At 36.0% G+C, this 18,905-nt stretch overlaps 1 protein-coding gene across 10 annotated transcripts in view; it reads right to left on the reverse strand.

Annotated features, from left to right (window-relative positions):
• ZRANB3 (zinc finger RANBP2-type containing 3) overlaps positions 1 to 18,905 on the reverse strand; it is a 51,700-nt gene that overhangs the window by 17,697 nt on the left and 15,098 nt on the right. For 7 of the 10 annotated variants that reach the window (XM_080399647.1, XM_080399644.1, XM_080399643.1 and 4 more), the window contains exons 3-6: positions 9,797 to 9,815; positions 6,886 to 7,064; positions 3,425 to 3,656; positions 1,218 to 1,303 (exon numbers count right to left, since the gene is read on the reverse strand). In XM_080399647.1, the coding sequence (XP_080255773.1) occupies positions 1,218 to 1,303; positions 3,425 to 3,656; positions 6,886 to 7,064; positions 9,797 to 9,815 (516 nt within the window). Of the gene's footprint in view, positions 1 to 1,217; positions 1,304 to 3,424; positions 3,657 to 6,885; positions 7,065 to 9,562; positions 9,738 to 9,796; positions 9,816 to 18,905 lie in introns of all 10 variants that reach the window. The other 3 variants (XM_080399645.1, XM_080399639.1, XM_080399646.1) reach the window with 3 other exon arrangements.

The raw sequence follows: 18,905 nt of genomic DNA on the forward strand, positions 1-18,905 counted from the left end.
AGACTAAGTTATTTATTGAAAGCTTGCCAAACCCTGAACTTGATTTTTATTACATTTATGGTATTCCAAAAATAAGATAATCATCTATGATTGAGTAGCTAACCATGCTGTACCCACGCACACTTGTGGCGTGAAAATTACAGATGCATTCAGTCAAAACACCATGGAAAAAATAGCATTTCTCTGTCTGAAAATTAAGACAGCACTCTTCCATGTTATTTGAAGTTAAATGCTGATAAAATGCGTATGATGGAGGGAGAAAACCAAGTTATATGAAACCATGTAATTATTACTGTAAAAATTAAATCTAAATGCTAGCCAATTTAGCTGACAAAATCCATTGTTTCAAATATATGCAAAGTTGGAGCTAAGAAATTTTTTAGCTAAAAAATTTTTTCAAAGATTCTTCCCTTCCCACAATTTCTTTCATTCCAGATTGTAATATAGATTGAGATGAGTTAAATTGAGCATTTTAAATCAGAGCTGCTTCTACTCCCTCTGTTTTAATATAGCTAGAGAAACCAATAATTAAACTAAACTTAAGGAAGCAATTCAGAGGGAAATGAATCATCCCTAAGTTAACAACTTCATGAAACATGCAAATTCATGAAAGATGCAAGGCATAAAAAAATGGGTTAAAATTCATTAGGCACATGTGTGAAAACATGTGTAATGAGCAATGTTACCTAGCAAATTGGAGGGCAAGGTGGCGGACAAGAATTTACAATGCCTATATTCAGTCCCTCAAAGAGGATTACACAGGGACTTTTTTCCTCTTTTACTTAGTCCATCTTTAAAATATAGAAACAAGTATTGGACTTTTTTTCCACCCAGGTATGGAGGGATAGCATAAAGAGCGGGTCCCATAATACAGTCAGAAACTCCCAAGTTTCAGCTGTAGCTGAAACTCCAGCTTTAAAGGTAAAACCTATACATTTCACATTAACAACAGTAAATTTCATTTTACTGAACAGAATGATGGCACTTAAACTTTATTTCAAACTTTAATAGCTTCCAATTTTGTCCTCAAATAGAGTCTCCTGTCAATTTAATCTTTTTCCCAACCTTCTTTGATGGAGGAGACTGCATCTGACCCTGGGTTTCCAAGCAAGACGTACTTACATACAGCAATAGAAGTACCACTTACTGATTCTCTCACTTCACATGAGAAAATCAAAGACACTCATAGGAAAATAAATAAGCAAGCACAGTAATACCTGACACGAGCATCGCAGTATTTTTTGGCATATTGACTCCAAGTTCCAAGTCTTCCTGGAAACAGTGCCTCAATCTGCATGAAAAGCTGTATAAAAAAATAACAATAGTGAAAAATTGCTTGCAAATATAACACTATTCAGAAATAATAATTATACAATTATTGTATTAAGTTTACATTCAATAGTTGCACAAAAAAATACACAGCTTGGCACACATGGAAAAGACATTCCATAGAAGCATGCACTTGTCTTGAGACAGGACAGATGTAGGAGGGCCTCAAAGAACAGAGCACCCTGAACAACATGACACTGCTGATGACTTGGAAAAGATTTACACTGAATAAGAACACACAGATGAGAAGATGTTATTCCTAAAAATACAATTTTTGTCATTTGCTCGGTACATGGGCTTCTACAAAGCTCCACTGCAGGTATTCCATGAATAGTCTGACGCTTAAAATACATGAAAAACCTGCTAATCCTTAGGCTTTATTTCAGAAAATAGACAATGTCAATGCAGACCAGAAATTTCACACCTTTCTTCTCAGCTGAGTAGCAGGAGGTAAATACCAGTTTAGACAAGCTTAGCCAGAAGGAATCTTGCTTCACAAGCTGTTTTACTGTCAAAAATTCCCGGATTCCAAGATCACTACTAGATTCAAGATGCAGTGTTTAGGGGTAGCAGGGGCAGCACAGAGACAAGGAGTAATATCAAAGGCTGTCTCCTAAGAGGATAGCAGGGAAATGCATTTAAGTCTACTGTACATCACTGCTGCCACTTTTAAGCTTTCCTATTACCTAATCTCATGTTAGTGACCTCTCCTGAGAATTACTACAGCCTAATTTTATTCTTCACAGGCTTCTTTCAAGACAGCAGTCAGAGAACTCAAAAGCAGCATTAACAAAAACCAACCCAAAACCAAAAGCAATTTAATTGCCCAAGTGAAATGCTGTATTTTGACACAGATCTAGGCTAAACAAGAAAGGCCTGTAATTATTTGCTGTAAATGTACATAAATATAAATGAGTAACTGTTTTCCTTTTCTATACATATCCCATTTAAAGACTTCACAGAAAGCTTCTGACACAAACTGATTAAAGAGATGTAATGCTTTCTACACTGCCTCATAAGCCATGGCAGAACTTGGTATCACTACAAAAATGTCTCAAATTATTTTCCATTTGTTCATGAATTTTAACCCCATTACTGTGATCAAGGACAGTCTGTATGGAATTTCCTTTGAAGACCTTTAGCATTGTTGCTTACTGGTCTTGGTATCAATGCACTGTATAAAAGTATAACGCTTTCTAACTTCAGTTCTTCTTCCAGGGTTGGTTGCAATGTCTTTGGTACATGAGCAGGAAGTTTCATAATGATCCACACCCATAGATACAAATATTTATTTTAAAGTTTTGAGTAAACATTTATAATACACCAAGCCCTTTTTCATACAGTAGATATTCTTCTCAAGTTATAACTTCTCTGAAAAAATTAAATTATTCAAAGGGTTTGGGTATAAGTTCTATTTACACAACAAGAAACTGTAAAGCGTAAGGTATTACTTATATAACCCTTATAAATTCCCTGGATATAAATCAGCTCTTACATTCCAATTATTTCTACATTTGATAAATAAAAGCAGTTTTCTTGAGTTCAGTAAAAAACCCAAGTGGTTTTTGGTTTCCTCTCTGTTCCTCCCCAGTTCCACAATTTGAAATTCCTTCAAAGGAAAATTTGTCTTTCTGGACTGCAACGAGCACAGGATATATTTTTTCCACTTATGCAACACAACACTTATGCAAGAATACAATATTCAAAAGATCAGCAATAAACAAAGGACTTCCTGTATTAGATGATGAAGTGTAAGATTACGTGCAAGTTCTTGTCTACCAAGGACTCTCCTACGCAGTACAAACAAATAGTTCTTTACTGAGGCTCCTTCATTTTCTATTTCCCCCAACAGTCTGTCACATGCGAGATTATTTTCTTATAAGAAACATTGTCTCAAGTCACCTGAACATGAGTTTGAAACAAGTTTGTAAAACATCGATATAATCAACTCAAAGACATTGTTTTTGTTTCTTACTACTTGTGGTTCCTAATTAATAAATGTAATTATATACATTCAAGAAAACTACAAAATTCTTCATTTATTACTGATACCATCCTTACAAAAAATGAAAACAGAACACAATATGTCAAATACCTCTTCAGGTCTTCCTAAAGCAGGAGTTCCAGTAAGAAGAATAGCTCTAAGAGCTTTCTGCACGATTGGCAACAAAATCTTGCTGCGGGTCGCATTTCTGGATTTCATATAGTGTGATTCGTCAATCACAACTACCTTAAAGTTCTGCCTGTACAAAGTGTCTACTAAAGTCTGTGCATCAGAAGTTAACAGGCCATATCCCAGAATCGTTACTTTGCTGGTTGATATTCTCCTAAAAGAGAAAATTCAGAAGTTTTCTCAGTGAATTTTTATTGTACGAAAATTAATATAGCAAACTAATTATACCAAATGAATTATTTTTTTGATAAAGTGAGCATGACGCCTTTTGGATTGATTAATTAGTGGGCTGTCAGGCTAATAATAACAGGTTTTGATGTTTAAAACATTCTAGCAGCTCACATTCATAAATCACACACATTTCATAACCATTTTCCAAAGACACACTGCATTTAAAAAGGAAGTTAATTTATCTGGTTGCATTGCTTCAACTTATGCTCCTTTGCAGGAGTATCACAGGGGAAAAATCCACCTTCTGGATAAAAAGTTACCCACACAAGTCAGATCTGTGAGCATGCTCTGTAAACAGCACTCAAACACCTGAGGTAATAATGTCTCTCTACAAGCTATCACTGCTCTGTGTACTAAGAGTTACCTCACCAGCAGACTAAGATGACTAACTATACTGTCTCTGAGTATTTGGGTACTGTAAAAAAAGTACAGTCCAGGCTGAACCTCACCACCTGAAAAAAACATTTGTATCAGAGCTATATATCCAGCTTTTTTCCTCAAACATAATATAAAGAAAACAAAAAACTGGAAGCAGGGAATTAACAATGCACAAGATGAAAAACCGGTACTTAATTGGAAAGGAACTTTTTACAATTAAATTTAAAGACATATATAGGCCGGAGGCACAAATTGATTTTAAAATCACTAGAGAGCACTGTGGCCTTTCAGGAGCCTTTGAGAAGCACAGGAACTCTTAAAGTTGTTAGACAAGTCACCAGAATGAGAGTCATAGCTCATCTATCCGTCTGTCCAACACGACCGCTCTGCTGTAGTCTGTCTTTATTTGTTCTCCATTAGCAACAGATAAAAACAACCAACAACCGCTAAGTTGAAGCTTCCTTCAGTATTTAAGAGAAAGAAAGTATGGGGATGTGCACATTCATGCTTCTGGACACAGAACAAGAGGTAACGGTTAGAGAGAGCACCGGCACTGTGGTCAATGCACTACAGACTATGGCTGTTACTATACAGATAAATGTAGCATCCAGGAAAACAAAAATTTCCCCTGTCCCTTTGTGATGGGTGGATAACAAAAATTACAAATAAAATTATTTTTAGTGGAACCAATTTATTCAAGAAACATCCGATTTCAAATGCAGTCAGAAACTGTAAGAACCTGAACTGATGCATAAATATATTTTAACCTGTTTAACTTAAGAAGTTAAACAACATTCAAGCAATACATTTCATTGCTGAAGTTTTGAAGAAAAGCAAAGTATTGAACTGAGAGAAATTAAAGCTGAACATATGGAAGCAGAATTTAACAAAATGCTAAACCAAGTCTGGCAGCCGTATTTTTGCATTTGCATTTTCTTGCAAATTCATAAAACACTTTTTAATGTTAAAATATTAATTAGTTCAACAGCTAGTTCACTTATAGCTAGGAAGTCTCCTGGGAGTGAAACAAGCAGAAACCCAAGTTTTCCTCTTCCGTTGTGGTTAAATAAAAACAAGTGATAATGGTTAGGATCTACTCCTTTTAAAAATCTTAAGAGATAAAATGAACAGAATTCTGTTTGCCGTTTACTTTTGCCACCATTTCCCTTATTCCAAATTTCTCCTTTCTGTATTCAGCACTATAAGCATTAAGTTTGTGTGCGCTTCAGCTAAATAGCTTAAAAGAAAAAAAGGCTCATTGGAGCCTTATTTTAATTCCTATATTCCTATGACAAACTTAAATTTTGACCATCAGTAGCAGCTACCCTTGATTAAACTTTAATTATTTGCATGCGATTCATGCATTTTCAGTTGAATTTCTCTGGGTACCATAAGGAAGGTTCCAAGCTACTGTCCCATCTGCACATCTTGGTGGTCAAGTCACTTTCTGATACTCCCCAGACAACACGAAGATCAGTCTCCCTTTTCCAGAAGTTTTAAAACAACATCTAGACATTACCATGAAATCAACCAAGTCACTTACAGTAAAGCAGACTAAAAAATACCCTCGTAATTCAGTGTAATAGCAGTTATTCTAATAACACACAAGACTTGTAGTCTCTCTTTGATGGATTCATGCTATTAAGTCTAAAGATAGAAAGCCTAGGTCACGATGACCTTTTCAGTTATTTAGAGAATACTTACTCTAACTTACAGATTTTCTCAGTGTGCTAAATAGGATTTTAACAGTAATTACTTTCTTGTTTTGTAACATATACCAGTTTTCCAAAAATGTGTTCAAGATGTTCTACAGAAGCTAACGAGTAAAGCTAATTCATCAGAACCAAGAAATAACTGTATATGCTCAATTTGAGACACACTGAAGTAATTAATTTTCAGCAGACAAGCACTTGCTACTTTGCAAAAACCAGACCTCTTAAAGATGAGTAACTACCATATAATACAAAACTGGGAGGAATGGCTGATACACCAGAGGATCATACTGCCATCCAGAGGGACCCTGACAGGCTGGAGAAACGGGCTGACAGGAACCTCAGGAAGTTCAAGACTGAGAAGTGCACAGTCTTGCACGTGGGGAGTAACAACCTTGTGCACCAATATAGGCTGGTGGCCACCCAGCTGGAAAGCAGCTTAGCAGAAAAGGTCCTGGGGGTCCTGGAAGACACCAAGTCAAAGACAAGCCAGCATGGTACCTTTGCAGCAAAGGTGGTGAACAGTATGATCCCTCCCCTGCACTAAGCACTGGTGAGGCCACACCTGGAGCGCTGTGTCCAGTTCTGGGCTCCTCAGTACAAGAGGGACACAGATGTACTGGAAAGAGTACAACAAAGGGCCATGAAGATGATTAAGGGACTGGAGCACCTCTTCTACGAGGAAAGCCTGACTGGGACTGTTTAGCCTAATGATGAGAAGGCCCAAGGGGGACCTTATTAATGTATATAAATAACTGAAGAGAGGGTGCAAAGAGGATGAAGCCAGGCTCCCTTCTGTCATGCCCAGTGACAGGACCAGAGGCAAAGGGCACAAACTGAAACACAGGAGGTTCCCTCTGAACATCAGGAAACACTTTTGGTTTTGCTGCAGGGATAACTGAGCACTGGCACAGGTTGCCCAAAGAGGTTGTGGGGTCTCCATCCTTGGACATATTAAAAAACTACTTGGACACAGACCTGGGCAACTGGCTCTAGGTGGCCCTGCTTTAACAGGGGATGTTGAACAAGCCTTTCTGTAGAAAAATAACAAACTTTACTCACCCAATATCAGTTTTGTTCTGAATGATACTAATATCATCTGGAGAGAGTTCTGGAATCCACTTCTCCATCTCATCAACCCAAGGGTATCTCAGAGATGATGGCACTACAATTAAGAGAGGCCATTCGTTTTTATAGTAATAGGAAACAGCAATTGCTTGAATTGTTTTACCTAGTCCCATCTGGGAAAAGAAAAGAAAAGAAAAACATTAAAACTGAAGTCTCTGCTCAGAAAGCCTATTCCATTCAGAAAACCAAAAATATTTTGCAAAGACAGAACCAGACAAAGGAAACAAAACCAAAGTGCTTTAGTTAGACAGTATCCATTTCATTATCCATGTGTTACCACAGACCATCTTTTATGAGAGAATATTCTTATCTTTAAATGGATTAATACATATGTTATATGTAGTGAACTCATTAAAACTAAAAGCAGTATTTCCATTCATTTCAGAAGATCTTCTGTTCCAGGCCTTAGTAGGGTAGACCATAAAGATCAAACTTTTTAACTTTTTAAGCTACCAAAAACATCTTAAAAAGACTATGCAATGGAAAGAGAAATATGGGATTTCGTCTTAACATAAAAATGACAGCTTTATCCTAAGCTACACAGGCAAATGAAGAACAAAGGAAGACCTATATCAAGAACTCTGCTTTTGACTCAGTAGGTCAATAAAAAAACCTACTGCTTTCATTCACCATAGCTAATAGTTTCTCTTTGTTCTGTAACAGAGAAGAGGAAGTCCACCTAGCAGAGAATTCAGAATTACATACAAGGTGGTGGGTAAAGATACTATATAGAAGATATATATTTAACAAGAAAGTATTTGCTTTATGTTGTTGAGGAAGGAACGCTCCCATCTAATGAGTTACGAATAAAGATAACAACAGAAGAATAGAAGACTCAGAATTCAGGGGTTTTGTTTAAAAAATAACCCCCCCGAGATCTTATCAAAGACTGTAGCTATTTTCTCTACTTGTTCACATGGCAAGAGAGAGTTCCAGACTGCTGTTAAGCACTAAAGCAGAGACTGGCCTTAGAATAGTCTGTTCATGTTTTCCACAGAGTCCAGTGGACTTTTGAGTTGATTTGCTGCTGTCTAACTACTCATGGTACAGATCTAATGAAGAACTTATTTATATCCTCAGTGCTGAGTTTAAATGGACTGGTATCACAAGATTTCCCAGGCATAGAAGAAAATGTAACAAATATTTCTACTATTACTAGAAAGAAAAATAGTTAGAAAACTACTGTGATAACTAAGTTTTCATTTAAAACTGTAGTTTTCATTAACATTTTCCTGCAAGCCCCACTTGTGTCACCACTAGTACTTGAGCCAGCTAAAACCAAATTCAAGTAAAAAAAACAAAAACCAAAACATTCATTTTTTGTTTGTTGCCACCGTTGTCTCCCTAACTCAGACTGCCCAGCCACTCACTGGTGATGATCCAGGCAACTGAGCTGAAATGAGCAGGGAATAAAAGGCAAGTCTCTTGGCAGCAGCACACCTGTAACTGAATCTAGATCCCGTATAGCTAATCACCAGTCTGGATCATAAGAATGCTGAGAGATAAGAAAACCTGTAGAAAGTATTATGGTCTTGGTTTTTGATTTAAACACATCTTTCTCAGTCATGGAAATGGATGACATGGAAAACCTGAAATTTTTGGAGAAAAATGTTGTTTGGCCCCACTCCAAGAAAGAATGGCAACATATATTTAGAATACCTTTCAAAAAGATGTTATTACTATTATTATACTTTAATCCTTACATAATTACATTATCCAGGTATATGTACAATAATGATACGATCTCTAGTTTTCATACATAAATTCTTTTTGCATACAAGTTCCCAATATGGATGCTTTCTTTTACTAACATTTTTTTCTTATTGTAGAGATATGTCAGCAAGTGCAAGATATGCACCAGCACACAGTACGTCCTCCAGAGCCAGACCTACTGTCATTATGAAATATACATTATTTATCTCAGAATAAATATAACTTGCAGTACTTTTTATTGCTAATATAATTATACACAGTTTATTTTTGCATTCAGGGAAGGAAATAAGAAACATTGTTTTAATAAACAAATAGCTACTGCTGGTATTTTGATTTTTCCCAAGCTTCCCTTTTCTTCTCCCCGGAATGCTTTTGTATTCTACAGTTTCCAGAAATTTCACATTTTACACCAAGATAGTTTATCTCCAGCTGTAATAAGATTTTTATAGTATGAGAAGATGTTTTAATCCCAGTAATGCATACCCCCCCCTAGTGTTTTAAGAAAACCCAAATTAGAACTGGAAGACTATACCAACCCTCAAACATTATCTCTTTTTCAGTAAGGTTTTATACTGACAATACATCTAGAACATTATAGTCTATTACAAAAATGTTTTATCTGTGGGAAGAAATGCTGGAGTCAAATTTCCCTAATATGAAATAAAATATAATTTTAAAAATGTATGGAAGTAATGAATTTCACTATTACCATGACCAGTGCATTTAAGAAAATTCATCTTTGGAAGGCATATCTGTTCAAAATTCAACTCTTTGGGCTAGGAATGTCTCTTAATCTGTTAAAAATAGCTAGCCATATAATTATGAAGTGCTAAAAAAAAAAAAATTATCTACTGAGTTAATATTTTTAAAATTTAATGATACAGGAGATTTAACCTACCTAAATGTAATTTAAAGTAACCTTTTTTCTAAACGATTCCTTTAAGCTTATGTCAGGTTTCATTTTTTTTTCCTCCACTTAGATATTTTCAGAATACCTGCTGAGTATCACAGAAATTAGGCTTCTTTCATTACCAACCTTTCTGCCCACATCTCTCAAATGAAAAAAGTCACATCTGCATGGAGTACATTAACACAAGAAAAATGGTGTTAAAGCAACAGGAACATCTCTTACCTCATCAGCAATCATACACCTAAATAAGAAACAAAAAGAGAGGGGAAAAAATCAGAAATTAATAGTAAATATCACAGACAAACCAATACTTACAAATTGTTTACTATAAATTTAAGTTATGGATTTACTGAATCAATGAAAGGAAAAATAGTGGACTTCATTTCTGCAGATACCAACTACAAAAAATAAATTTGCTTTGAACTTGAAAGCAAGTATGCCAATTATTCTAAAAATGTATTTTCAGTTTGTTAGCATTACCGAAGAACTTGCATTGTAAAACCGAATTGCTGCTTTGGTTTAGTACTATATTAATTGTAATCTTAAGTGACATTTTCAAGGCAACAAGTGCATCTTCAATTTTTTTTTCTTTCAGAAACAGTAGTGTTTTTGCTGCTTCATGACTAAGAATTATTTATGTCAGGCTGATTTTAAAAAGCTGCTTTCCAGAGCTGTCATTTGTTTTGAAAAAGAAATAGACATTCCCTCTCCCCTACAATTGTATTAGCTAAAGTATTAGAAAATGAACTTGATTTTTTTCCCATTTTGGAGTCACTTAGTTAATGCTACTGCATGTAAAGACAATGAGAACTCCAAGTCCCCAGTCAAAACCAGTAAATTCTGTTCAGAATATTTACATTTTCTAAACATTAAATGCTACCTTTGATATGAATTTCTTGTAGGTATTTTAAATTATTTAGTATGTACATTCTTAACTAAAGTAGCATCTAGGGAACTTAAAATGTTTCCAGCCCATGCAAGCTTCTTCATCAAATCTTTGGGACTGGATGAAGGACAAAGGAAATTATTTGATGGACATTTAGTTAAGCCATTAAATGAATGGTGCTGCATCTCTCCAAATGCGTACCCTCAGCTATTTTACAAACTCAGCTCTCAGCTAGTTCACACTACTTCACAAACTTTTCCAAGGTGAAAAACCCCGACAAAAAATGCCAACCTACAAAACCCACAAAACCCCAAACCTAACCAACAAGCCTGCCCAATTCAAAAGCATTATCTAAACAATTACAAGAGCTTGTTCTACCTCTAGATAAAATACATACATTAAACTCATACACTCGAACAAATGCAGAGGAAGGTACAAGTCCAAGCGAAAAATGGGAAGAGAAGAGGCAGGGAGACAACCTACTCTCTTTTAAGTCTTACAGAAAGGTGATGACTTAAAGTTCCCTTTTCTCCTATAGCAACCCTGCACTGCATGAAGATACAGGTTGAGCAAGTATCTTCTGACCAGAATTAATGCTAGGAATTCCAAGGCAAGATCTGCAACAGGCACAAAGTGAATTTCTGCAGCTTCATAAGAACTGTCAAGAGTTTGATACCAATACCTGCTTAGGTTGCAGTTAAGTAACTGGCAATTACTGGTAACTACTAAGTAATCTGGGAAATTTTTCAAGCACTGTAACATTTTCTAAATTGTCACAAAAAGCAAACTGGAAGAATAACTTCCACCAGTCAGTATCATAGTGCCACACAAAGGGTGTGGGCTTAGCCAAACCACGGATCAAGAAAAAGAGCAGTGAGTGCTGTTGGTTGAACTGACAGCAACAGACTAAACAGGTCTATGCAGTCCATCATTTTGAGGATTTATAAATGTTTACTGACAGAAAAAAGTGCCAAGTTTCAGAAATTATTAAATATTTTAAGCTCTAGAAGGGAATAAACTTCACAAGCCACTTTGCTTGTTTTCCACCTGACCAAAGCACCCTTCTGGCTCGTGCTTTTCACTTGATATCCCCAGTAGCTTCCAGTCATGGACACAAACTAGTCTTGATGGACACTGCTCTGGATGAATTCTTCTTCACAGTCTGTTCCCAACACTGCATCTTCCAAGGAAACTGAAACTTCTCCTACTTCTATGCCACATCACTAGATAAGCACGCGCTGCGCCACGTAACTCAAATGCAATGTTCCTTCCATGAAAAAATGGAAAAGATCTTCCAGGTCTTTATGTCTGTAATAAAATTTAACACATCAAGATATAAATGTTCTATATGTTGATATCCAAAATCTTTTAAAGTAATACAGACCTGCTTTTTTAGTGGCAGGTACTCTTAAGTTAGCGCAGCTGCCCAAAATGACAACAGAAGTCTTCTTTTCTGCACAAAACCCAGCTACTTTACATTAATGATTAATGCTTGTAGCAGCACCATAAAATCTTAGAGCTGTCATCACACCTAGTAACATGCATCCTGCCATGGGGCCAAAGCGGACATTTCTGTGGTCAGAATGGAAATCTCAGCAGAAAATGTACAGTGACACGCTTCAGACATGATGTGTGAGATAAATGTTTGATATTCTGAGAAACATGGTATACTGCTGTTTGCTCACTCCATCTGCCAGTGTAAATTTTGACATTACCAATTTCATATCAGTTTCCTTCAACTAATATAAAACAAGAATTCAAATTATATCTTACATGATTTAATTTTTTATATAAACTATCTACTTGCAATAGCTTTGTAACCACATTCACCCTGTAAGTTGTGAGGGATGGAGCAATGAAAACAAATGAGGAAACATAACAAAACAACACACACACCCCAAGTCTGCACAGATTTACAGAGGAAAAAAGGCAGGAAGAGAATTATTTTTAGTGGCAACTCATGATTGTGGGGCCTTAATACCTGTGATCTGCAACTGGGCAAAGACATTTATTTGCAGACAACGGATACACAATGAATTTTAAAATAATATTTTTTGCTCGAAGACTAGTTGTTTTTTTCATTTAACACTCATTAATTACTTGAACTGAAGTTTACAAAACAAGTCTTTCTTTTTGCAGCTTCTTTCACAGGCCAACAGCTTTCAGTACATTAATCATATTTTTTAAAAAGTTTGAAGCCTGAAATCAATTGGAATGCACAACAACCTAGCATTGCAGGGTTTCTTAAACTCCTTAAACAAATGCAGAAAATGAGTAAGACTATAGCAATTGGCTAGACAGCAGAGGCATCTCAAGAATTAACCACAGATCTTCTTTAATAATATTATTTCATATAAGGACAGCAGAGCAAATGTACAAATGTAGCTATAACTCAGAGTCTATTGCATCCAAGTAGCATCTGGTAGTAAGGAAATGTGGTAAAGAGGACAGGAATACAAATGTTCCTTGCTGACTTGTGCTGAGAAATACAGCATTTCTCATCATATCAACTTACATTTTAGTAGAATTGCATAAATAATGAAATGTTAATTATGCCAGTTCAGACACACAGAAATCAAAGTGAGAATATGTAAGATCCTATTGCACTGGTCTTTAGCATATGTGAACTATTTGGACCCTCATTCTTTTTTTCAGGGTAACAAGGTAGAATGAAGAAATTCAGAGTGATTTACAAATTTCTCCAACAATGACAAGCTGAATAGTAATTAAAATAAAAAGCCTTAAAAATATGTCAACCACAGGATTTTTTTCATAAAATGAGATTTTTTCATTAAAGTGAACTGTAGCCCCTTAAAACTCTGATGACTTGAGTATCTGTCGAAGAATAAATGTTGTGCTGTTTCCTTTTGCTCTCATTTTCAGACTGTGCTCACAGAATCTTTGCTGCTTGAGAGCATCTTCTGTTTTCATGTCAACAAACTTCCACTTACTAGGTCTGAAGCGAAACATATAGCGACAAAGTTGCTGGCTTTTAAATATTTCTAGAAACTCATCATTTTGTTGCTGGTAAATGAATGGAAGTACAAAGTAACTGCCATCATTTTATCCATAACAAAACCGCTCTTAAAAGATAATCACAGTAAAATGATCAACACTGTTTTCTCTTCCTTGTTTCTGCAGTAACAATACAAATAAAGATTCCACAGAAACACCCATATGCTTGAAAGTTACGTACCTATAGTGATATTTTGCTATTCAGTTAAGTATTTATTCTCTTCTCCCACTCTGCGATGAAATGTCTTTGTCATATGTAGTTTGGATTTTCTTCCAATACTTGCAACCCATACGTTTTTTGTCATTTAAACATCTGACTAGACACATCAGATTGATATGAATCAGGTGCACAAAATTGTTTTTAAAGCTCCAGTCAGAGTATCTGAATGTGTTAAGTCCTCTGTTATGATACAGTTAGCCACATGAATCACTGCTTTGATCCACACTGTTCATACCCAAACTCCTTAAGTGCTACAGTTTTAAAATCACCGAGTTATGCCAATTAATTAACATTATTGACACTTAAACTTGATAAAAGTTTTGCCATGACACACACGATGAATTTATAGTAGAGGTAGAAGTTAATAAAACTAATGCAAGTGGAAATTGAGGATATTCAAATTTTTTTATGACTTAATTTTTTTAGAGCATTCATCTTCTGTAGCTTTCACAGTTTTAGAATAGGAACCTTAAAGATGCCTGCTTAATGTAGTTACAAAATATGAGAAGTCCAAAATTTTTCCATTAGACACCAGGGCAATGAAAAATAGCTTATGTTACTGAGAGGGAAATCATCAAGTGTTTCCAGGTTATAAACACAATTAAATTTGAAATGTAAAGGACTTCCCCATCGTTACAGCCCAGATCACACAGAACTTACACCTAATACTTTCATTACGCTGTTAAAAAGCAATACTTTATATTTTGCGTTATATAATCTTAAAAATATGCAGCCTCTATTTAAAACAAACTTTAGTATGCTCTATACTATTGCAGTCAAACAAGCTGCCAACATGAACATAAAGGTTCCATGCTGTCAAAGCAGAAGAAACAGATCTTCAGCTACACTGAAGGGACAAATATGTATTTTTGTTTCACATATTTTGACTGCAAGAAGACAGACTTCTTGTTCTCTGAAGTTCAATTAGTCATTTCCTCTCAACTGGTAGTTACCCAATCTCAGCTTCATCATTCATATCCCATCTGTTCATATGACACCTTAATAATAGCTCTATCCAAGAATATAAATCAGAGCTATGATACGCAGTTTCATATCCTGTTATAAGCTCAGCCCACATGGTCAAAAGTTTCAGAAAAGCAGGGGAAAAAGATCGTTTTAGATGTCTTAGCTACACTTACTTTCAACAGCAAAGCTTAACTGTGCAAAAGGCACTACAGACAACGGCAAATTCTTTCAGATTCTTTCCCATTTCATTCTTAAATGTTTCCCGTCTTCACACTGAATCCTGTAGCTAGCATTTGAATCTCTGTCCATTATCAAGAAAATTACTATTTATTCCTAACCGAAAGCATCAGAATCTCATTGGGATGCATTGCACATGCTGCTACAATCTTCCTACTATTCATAACCCTTTTGCAGTTGTAGGGTTAGCAATAGGCTTTGGACACAGTAGTACCTTTCATAAATAGAAAGGAACCACACAGTCTGGTCTCCACTAGGATTTAACCACCCTTTCATTTCGACATGTATTAGCTTTAAAATAAAACTACATTTTCCATTAAAATGCAAACACAATTAGCTTTAAAATAAAACTGCATTTTTTATTAAAATGCAAACACAAAGAGCAAAACAGGAAGCTCTGTGTGAGAACATATCCTGGTAAGTGAATATGCATATAGAGAAGAGAGCAAGAAGTCCACTGTGTTGGTTCACCTCAGCTGCACATAGGTCCAAAACCTTATTGTTGATCCCCACACAAAAGAGAAAAAATGCAAACACCTGAGGTTATATGCAAACCCCATCACTGTGTTTTGAAGCTTTCTTCTAAATGTAAAGAATCACATAACTTAAAGGACCACACAAAGCTGGATGAGTCAGAACCCCAGAACCAGATACTCACAAGCTAGAACACCCTATCAGAACAGTCTCGTAAAGGTACCCAGCACCAAGCAAAGATGCATTTTCAGATTCTTACTACAGCAAACCTTGGAGAGAATCCAGAAATTAACACAACACAGGTGAAGGAACTTAGAAAGAAACCCAAAACCTAGCCCTGTAAAAGCTCTGGTCTTTTTCTGCAAGTTTTTTCAAACTTCAAAGAGCACAGAAAGAGCTCCTGGTTGTGTTGATGTCAAGACGATTGGAACAAACTTTGCAAACCAGAAGGAGAAGCAGATCTTTAAAATCTTATGCAGATGAACTGCTTAGCGAAGTAGAAGGAAACTAAGGCTAAACTCGTGTGGTATATATCATATTGCTACACAAAAATAGTCTGCATCAGAAAGAGGTTAATACTAAAACAGTTTCATGAAAACGAGTTTCAGGGAAGGAAAAAATGTTTCAATGAAAATAATTTCTATTTCTGCGTGTCTAGGTTATGTTCAGGTCATGCTTTTTGAAATGTTAGCAATACTAACCAAGCAAACAGTACAGTTAAAGTTTCATTTATTAATCATGGCTCCTTCAGCAAGGTATCTTTACAAAGACAAAGAATCTCATTTTGAACTTTGCTCTTGCAAGAATACCAATTAACACCACAGTGGTGTATATATATATAAGGTCTATATAACCAAGAATCCTACTAAGTAATACAGTCAGTGCTACAGGTTTCCTGTAACTACAGAAATATTTTGCAATAATATCATCCCTAAACTAGACAGTTCCGCTTCCTCACATGGAGGATAAAAAGCTGAAGGGGTACAGCAATCCAATACACCTAGTGCTTGCTTGCAGGGATAATATAACTTGACGAATTTGCAACAGCTATTTATCCAGCAAAAAATAGTTAGAACCGCAGGTAACTTTTCCAGAAAAAAACCTCTTCACTTTTAAATGCATTTTCCAAGACAAACAGTCAAAGCAGTAGCACTTCATTTCTTAAAACACTGAAAAATTTTGTTACTACTCAAACAAATTAAAGCTGTTTTTGTTAATGCAGTCCTTTGGAACATGTTGTACAGAGGAAGCTTGCATCTTTCTTTCACTAGTGTGGGTGTCCTGATATTCTTGGGATTCTCACCTACTCATGTGAGTCAGTTTTATATAACGCTACAACATATAATTTACCTCCTACTCACAAGCCAACACTTTAGCACTAACATCTTAACCAAGGGTTATTTAAGGGATCTGAACTTAGTACATTTTTATATAAAACTGCGCAAGCAACCATTACATTTGTGTGTCAGTAATCACAGCACGCAGTCCTAAAACTAGAACAAAGAGAGCTGACTTCCTTGCAAAAATAATCAAGTTTTTTTCACCAAAAATAGAGCCCCAGAAGATTTAAGCTAGATTATACCTTTGCTCTTGAACTACACGAGGCATTTAACCCCCCTCCCCCAAATAATAAACAACCCTCAATCTAATGTAAGATGCACTAAATTGCCACATCTGCAGTGTTAATGAGTCTCTAAATGAGTGTAGAGGAGAATGGTTGTGCTGTCTTAAGCTTTTCTCCTACACTCCTCACCATGTAACCGAAAAAAACCCCATCTAAAATGCTTTATTAAGATTTGAAAGCTATGAGAACACATTTGCCAATATATCCTAGTATTTTAGCTTTGACAAAGGTATGTGCAATAACACTTATCAAAGTGGTCAAACTGAAGGTTAAGCTCAGACACTTCAATAGGTTTTTAGAATACATCAAACTGTTAACGGATAAAAATTCTAGTCAAGAAGACACCTAACAGTGATACTGAAAACTCTTCACCTATTCAGTCACTCGCTTTAGAGACAAATCTGTTCACCAGCTGACTCAATGCAGAAAGATTGACCTCAGTTAACTGGAACAGTTGGAATAACATCAAATAATTCCAGCTACTGACAATCTAGGCTACAAACCTTGAACTCAGTATTAATTGGCACGACAAACACCTGCGATCAACAGTGGCTCCTCCTCAGTATGTAGCCTAATGACTTTCAATGAAATTTAGGTACTTATTACTTCTCCAATAAACTCTGCTTTCCCAAGTGACCCTCCTCCTGCAGTGATCTGCACTGCAAGAGCTGCAGAGGAACTACTCTTCTTAAAGTTAGCTGAATCAGGCAACAGGGAAAAGAATTTCCAAGAAAAATGTCTCATCATTAGCATCTCTATTTTCAATAGTTCCCAGATTCAATGTCTTCTCCCTCCAGTACCCCAAGCTCTCAAAACCAGTGTTTTCTCCTACACTTGGTTCCTTCTCCATACAATACTTCAAAATACTTTTGTACCTTCCAAATACTTCAAAATTAACCATCCATTCAACTGTTGACAGAATATTGCACTTTTCTGAAACGTATCTCTTAACTAAATCAACGTCAGAATTGCTTATCTCCTCTACTTTAACTTGTCCCCCCTTCAACACAATATGAAGATATCATAAAGTGTGTAGATTTAAATTGTCTACCCATCTACCTTTGGGGTAGTTTTCCCTTCTGCCTGTATTCTTCCTCTCCATCCAATTTCCATTGTCAGACAGAATTTGACTCATACTTGTTTAGGACCTTGCTTTTTCTCACTCACGTTAATGTGGCTTGTCTCACATACTCAAATTTCATTCCACCCTCTCCCTGATGCTTATAGTTAAACACAACAATTTTTCGTTGTAGATTCTCCCACTGCAAACTTTTCACTGCACACAGCTAACACTAAACTCACTTCCCCTTGCCCCATCACCGCTAACAACCTATTACTTACATTTGTAGTCTTTATCTCACTTGTTTCTTCTCTTCCATTCTAACAAATTGTGCCTGCATTTCTAAAAATCTGTATTTTCTTCTCTATTCCTGTTGCTAAAAGTCCACATTTGAGACCAGGTAATTTCTCAGATAACTATCACTGGTTTTTTCTGTTCTTGTATCTTTTTTTTTGTTGTTGTTGTCTTAACTCCACACAGTTCCTCTCCTGAACGGCATTCTATTTTCACTTACTGACAATGCAATTTTTGTTCCATTTGAATTGCTTCCCAGTTCCTCCAGCATCACTTCCAAACAAGCCTCCCTGGCCATGAAAGCTCTGCAGAATTTGGCTCAATCTCTCATTCATACTTCCTGCATCTGAACCTCATTCTGTGAGCTAGCATCTTCATTTAATCATAACTCTCTCTCTCCCCCCCTCCCTCCTTTGGCACTTCTCATATGTGAAATGTACTCTGAAACATTACAAACCAATGCCTTTAAAAAAAGAAACCTTTCATTAAAAACAAAGTACTCACAGAGCTCCATATTTAATTGCTGAAGTATATTAACTGTTTGAACCTCCACGT

The sequence above is a fragment of the Falco punctatus genome, assembly GCF_963210335.1.
Source record: "Falco punctatus genome assembly, chromosome: 8".
NCBI lineage: Eukaryota > Metazoa > Chordata > Aves > Falconiformes > Falconidae > Falco > Falco punctatus.